The following is a 5,714-nucleotide window of genomic DNA, read 5'->3' on the forward strand; positions in this document are numbered from 1 at the left end:
AAAAACACGTTTGCGTTTAGTTGGCGCAACATTGCGTAAGATTAGTGTTGTTCCAATGGAACACTACTTAAACAGTGAAATTAGCAATCTTTATTGACCTCTCTTTTAGACTATATTTAATCTTAGCTGGCTTGAAAACAGGACTGATAATTTTTGTCTATTGTAACTAATAGTATTCTCATATTTTAACATGACATTCATTCTTGTTATGACACCTAAGATTTTCGCGTGTATTACAAGTGGCGCCATCCGTGCCATAATAATTATAATATACCATAATCATTAGAATTATTTTTATGACTGATTATAATTAATCATGATCCTGAATCATTGTCATTTTGTATTGGTAGCATAAAAGTATTAATTTGTATTTGAAAACCATACATACTGCCTGCAGACATTTGTAGGACATAAGTGGAAGTAACGCTGAACATTAACAATTCAGACTGAAACTGTACCTTGGAAATTTAATATACAAATAGAAAAACTCAAAAAGTAATCAGCCTGTGTCGAAACAGTTTTAAGTAATATAATAAAATTGATAAGGATTTATAAAAAACTAGCAAACCCGGCGAACTCCGTTTCGCCACCAGATGGCTTCGTTTTATGTAACGTTTCGTTTGGTGATTAAAAGATGAAGAAAAAAATTTTTTTTTTGTTTTATATTTGAAATGAAAAATTTTATTTCATTTCACAACAGTAATGAATTCATTTCGATTAAAAAAATTAAGTGTTATTTAGTTGAACTTCTCTAAGTAAATGAAAGTGAATCCAAAGTAAATACTGAATCGAAGCGTTATACGTGTCCGCAAATTAACCGTTTCATTGAAGTGCTCTTTGGTAAACCACATTTTTTGTTTTTTGGTCTGACGTTAATACAAACAAAGCGGATGGTTTCCCAACTCGTGAACACGCAACGTATAACTGCCTATGTGAAAAACAATGATTTTCTAAATTTATCCCGCAAACACTAAGCGATTGGCCTTGCGACTTGTTAATTGTCATTGCGAACGCAAGGCGAACTGGAAATTGCAATCGTTTGAAGTCAAACGGAAGATCAGTCGGAATCATTGGTATTCGAGGAATACATACATTTTCACCTGCGTACTTTCCGTTAATAATGGTTGCCTCAATCAAATTCGGCATAAGTCTTTTTACCGCAAGTCGAGTACCGTTGCAAAGTCGCGGTGGATTCAAATTACGCAATATCATAATAACTGTACCAACTTTGAGTTGCAAGTTATGTGGTGGAAATCCTGGTAACTCCAGAGAGTTCAAAAACTCCGTTGGATAATGTACTACATCATCGGGATTTGTTATGGAATCAACGGATTTGTATGTCACCAAATCGCCATCGATTTTTGATTGAATGGTGAAATTCAGTGCGTGTACATCATTATTCTTTGCGGCAAGAATTGCTCGTTGACTTAACCAAGCATAATTCTGATAATTCTCACTAATGTTTGGAAAAACATTTTCAATAAGAGCTAGTTGAGAGTCTACAAATCGGCAAAAGTCGTTGGTAAGAGTAATTAATCCAGATGTCGCATCAACTGGGACTTTTCCATTTCCAACAGCTAACAATTGTTTTGAAAATTGTGCAGCACTTTGATCATTTTGAAGTTGAACTCTCATATTAGTGGTTAGCGATAATGTTTTTACGTTATTCCATAAAGGTGATGCCTTCAGGCAAGCATTCAATTCATCTGCAGGCGTTCCACGGGGAATTACTGGCAACGTCTGCCTGAAATCGCCTGCCAACAATATCATCAAGCCGCCAAAAATGTTGTTATTTCGCCGAAGATCCTTCAGTGTGAAGTTGAGTGCTTCAAGTGATTTCTTATGTGCCATTGTGCACTCATCCCAAACAATGAGCTTGCATTGCGTCAACAATTTTCCCATTGCACTGGATCGGGAAATATTGCATGTTGGAGTCTCAATTGTGTTTAAATTGAGTGGCAACTTAAGCGCAGAATGTGCAGTACGACCGCCATCTAGAAGAGTCGCCGCAATTCCAGATGATGCTAACGCCAAAGCTATGTCACCTGTTGATCGAATAGTGGCCAAAATCAATGAAATGACAAATGTTTTCCCTGTTCCTCCAGATGCGTCCAGGAAGAATAGACCACCAGTATTATTGTCCACCGCTTGCATTAATGTTTCGTATACTGGTTTTTGCTGTTCATTCAGCAACGGCACATTATTTTGAACGAATTCCTGCAATGTATCAACATTGTATTGCAGCTCTCGATTTAATTCTTGGTTGAATGCATCGTGTATTGATCGATTTGGTGCAATCATTCCTACTTCAATCAGTAGCTTGTTTGCAATAGTCAAGCATTGATCCTCAATCAGAATCAATCCTTCATTGTAGATTTCATCGGTTATTTGCATGTCAGGATTATTCGTTTGAATGCGCAAGCGATGCAAGATATCTTCACATATGTCGTCTTTGTATTTGTTCCATAACTGAATTGGTTGTGAAGGAGAACATGTGGTGATGATAATTGCGAACAGCGTTCGTATTTGGTACGCATTTGATGAAACAACTGAATCCGCAAGTGTTAAATTCCAATGAGAATCGTTCTCTAGCAAACCCAATAGTTGACATGCTTCTCGATATGTTTGGCATTGGTGGCCATTCACAGTTTTCAAATGCGCAAATGATTTTGGTCCACGTACATTTACCAACAGCAGTCGCAAATAAAAACATTCATCATTTCTAGGATGAACAGTATACATGCGACCTAGTGCATCAGTGGAAAACACCTGTGGCCAATCTGGAACTGGGGTTCCTTGTTTGCGACGTTGGAATTTCTTTGTTGATTGATTCCAAGTGTAATACTTAGGCATTTCAACGTACATCAGCGTCGCTGCGAATGGATCTGCTTCACACATTGCAAAGAAGCTAGTCAATGTTGTCGATGGTGGTCTCTCAGCTCGTTGTGCTGCATTAGCTTCAGTGAAGTAAACTCTTTGGCCATTTTCCAAATGCACTGCTAAATGTACAACTGTGGGATATCTTTCATGAATTAGAAATGAAAATAATCGCCACAGTGCTTCATTAGTACTGACGTATCTGCCCATTTGGAAGTTGCTGATTTCGTCATTCGCATTTTCCGACGCAATACCAAACACAGCCATGTCGCTGCCTTTTGTGACGTACTTGCACAAATATTTGATTGATTTGGCCGAATGACAACTCTCAACGTTTACATGTGTTTCAAAAATTCGTGATAGTAGCGGGCAATATGGTACAATGAATTCATTTCCGATCTCAATCTCTTGATTTTGAACTTTAACTTTGATAGTTCGACCATTATCTTCTTTTGAACGCCGACGATATACTGGATATCCGTCGTTCCCTGTAACTGTTTCAGCAACTAACGGTCGCGGATATCGTTTTGTGCACTTTCCATCAGTCATGCAAGGCGATAATGGATTTAATGCACCGCACGGTCCATGCACCATCTGTGTCGTCACAATGTCGTGTAGATGGGGATCAGTGACTGGATCAGGAATTTCAGCTGATATGATGTCATCCACTTCATTTGAATGTAATTTGTTCAGCAACCAAGTTAGGATATGAGCATGCGGTAGTCCACGCTTCTGCCATTCCACCGAGTACATATAACAACGTGTGTCACCAAAAACTCGATACTTAGTAAGCACATCCATCATGACCTTGAGTTTTTGCTGAAATACTCTGGCTATTATGTCATGGCGATCTTGCGGTTTTTGGCCCGGTTCCAACTCACGTTCAATTTCCGTCCACTTCGGATTGCAAGTGAACGTAATAAATAAATCGGGAGTTCCATAATTTCGCACGTACGTCATAGCGTCTTGAGCGTATTCGTGCATGTGGCGTGGGCTTCCGATATAAGATGATGGGAGAATCGTCAGACGTCCAATACTCTGAACATCACCATCTGAATGAATAGCATCACGCAAGTGTATATAGTCCTCAGATCGTAGCTTTGCCTGATTGAATCGGATGAACGCTAAACGTTCTGTCTCGACTTTGACATACATGTCGACAGCGAATTGCTGGAATAGCCGACGGCACTTCAGAATGACATTCTCCTCATGTGTACGAATCATCATACGATACGCATAGTAATTCATTGCGCTTAGATTTTTATTCGTTGATACGCCTGAAAATGCAAAATTAAATGAATTGTTAATGGAAACCAATAATAGCAATAATTAGTGTGTGAATATTTTACTTGTAATTGGATCGACCATCTTCAACGTGATGTCGTATCCGTCTTGCCCTTGCCAATAAATGATTGGATATTGTAACGCATCGTACAAACGATGTGTCTCGTTTACACGATGCATGATATTGCTTCTTCGCTGAACGACAATGTCTCGCGATTTAGTTGGATCGCCAACAATAATTGCAGCAACATCATTAACGGTGGGTGCATTGAATCTTCGCACATGTTCACCTGTTGGGGTACAATCCGCTCTTATGACAAATTTGTGCGTATCCGATGGCATTCGTTCCAATGCTGTTTTGAACATATTAACCACAGCGTTATTAGCGTGAAAAAATGCTTGCAACTGTTCAATAATCCGTCTCTTTAACTGTTGTGTTCCCTGAATATTACACCGCACATTCAGCTGATCCACCATCGACGAAATGAAATATATTTGCAGAAATTGATGCGGTTCATCTGGTGTTGGCACCATTGAACCATGCAAATGATATATTTGTCCTTGTATCTGTAATTGCAAACAATCATTTGTTAAAGAATTTGTTAAAGAATATGGTGTAACTTTTGATCGTGTGTGTTGTATCTTTTACCTTGCAAGTCGGCATGAAGCCGCCTTCTCGAATGATATTAGCTCCAAAGGAAGTCATGCGAAAGCAGTTATTGTATTCAAGGATGTGTTGAAGAAAATGGCTGGAATCGGGATCACTTCCATCGAACAATGGTTTCAGTGGCTGTGGTGGTGTAAGTAATGGATCCAGTTTGACTTTTCCACTTGCGCAGCACAATCCAGCCGTTTCTCTTTTGAACTTTAACGCATTGCAATATCGGCATACAGTCGTCATTGGTCCAATATTTAAATTTTCATCATCACTGTAGTTCGCAGTGGGATCATATTGGAATGCCAAGCGATTGTATGATGCCAATGATCTTCGTGTGCTCACGCGTTGTCTCAATCGGGCATTTTCTCTTATTATATTTTGTCTTTCTTCGCTTAAGTTCTGTGAATACACTTGTTGCTGACTTGCATGTCTTGTGCGGCGACCGATGTTCGCACGTCGTCCTCTAGGCATTTTTAACTATGGGCAGAGTGGTGAATTTAACCTCAAATGCACGATCCACGTAATTTACACAGTTCAACTTACCACCTTAAAGACAAATACCTGCTGTTGAAATTGAATAAAAATGTACACAATACACGTGATTGTTTTGATGGTTTCCAATTAAAATGTTAAGAAACGAATAACTTATTTTTTTACTTTTTTTTCACAATTTCACACCGGTTTGTCACATGAAATTAACTGAGAAGAAAACAATAAGTAGCTGTCAAACAATGTGTCACGCACCGTCGCCATCTTCTTAAAATATTGGTTTGTAGTACATGCTATGTATCAGAGATGGCGCTGTATTAAAAAAATGATATCCCTATTTTCTCGCTTTTCTATTGAAATTTTCCTGAATTTTCTTGGCTATAAACCTCACGGAGCCCGAGACCTT

At 38.7% G+C, this 5,714-nt stretch overlaps 1 protein-coding gene across 1 annotated transcript; it reads right to left on the bottom strand.

Annotated features, from left to right (window-relative positions):
* Positions 1 to 565: 565 nt before the first annotated feature.
* Positions 566 to 5,454, bottom strand: LOC133320402 (uncharacterized). The gene is made up of 4 exons (XM_061528712.1): positions 5,381 to 5,454; positions 4,811 to 5,296; positions 4,227 to 4,728; positions 566 to 4,154 (listed from the first exon to the last, which is right to left on the bottom strand). Exons 2-4 carry the CDS (start codon positions 5,288 to 5,290, stop codon positions 823 to 825), a joined length of 4,314 nt encoding a protein of 1,437 aa, XP_061384696.1. The 5' UTR covers positions 5,291 to 5,296; positions 5,381 to 5,454; the 3' UTR covers positions 566 to 822.
* Between the last annotated feature and the right edge of the window lie 260 nt (positions 5,455 to 5,714).

Source organism: Danaus plexippus (assembly GCF_018135715.1).
Source record: "Danaus plexippus chromosome 22 unlocalized genomic scaffold, MEX_DaPlex mxdp_27, whole genome shotgun sequence".
Taxonomy (NCBI): Eukaryota; Metazoa; Arthropoda; class Insecta; order Lepidoptera; family Nymphalidae; genus Danaus; species Danaus plexippus.

Coding starts and splice junctions, on each gene's coding strand:
- LOC133320402 (XM_061528712.1), bottom strand. CDS start 5,290: ATGCCTAGAGGACGACGTGCGAACATCGGTCGCCGCACAAGACATGCA. Junction 4,729..4,810: donor GCTTCATGCCGACTTGCAAG/GTAAAAGATACA, acceptor TTGCAATTACAG/ATACAAGGACAAATATATCA. Junction 4,155..4,226: donor GATGGTCGATCCAATTACAA/GTAAAATATTCA, acceptor TTGCATTTTCAG/GCGTATCAACGAATAAAAAT.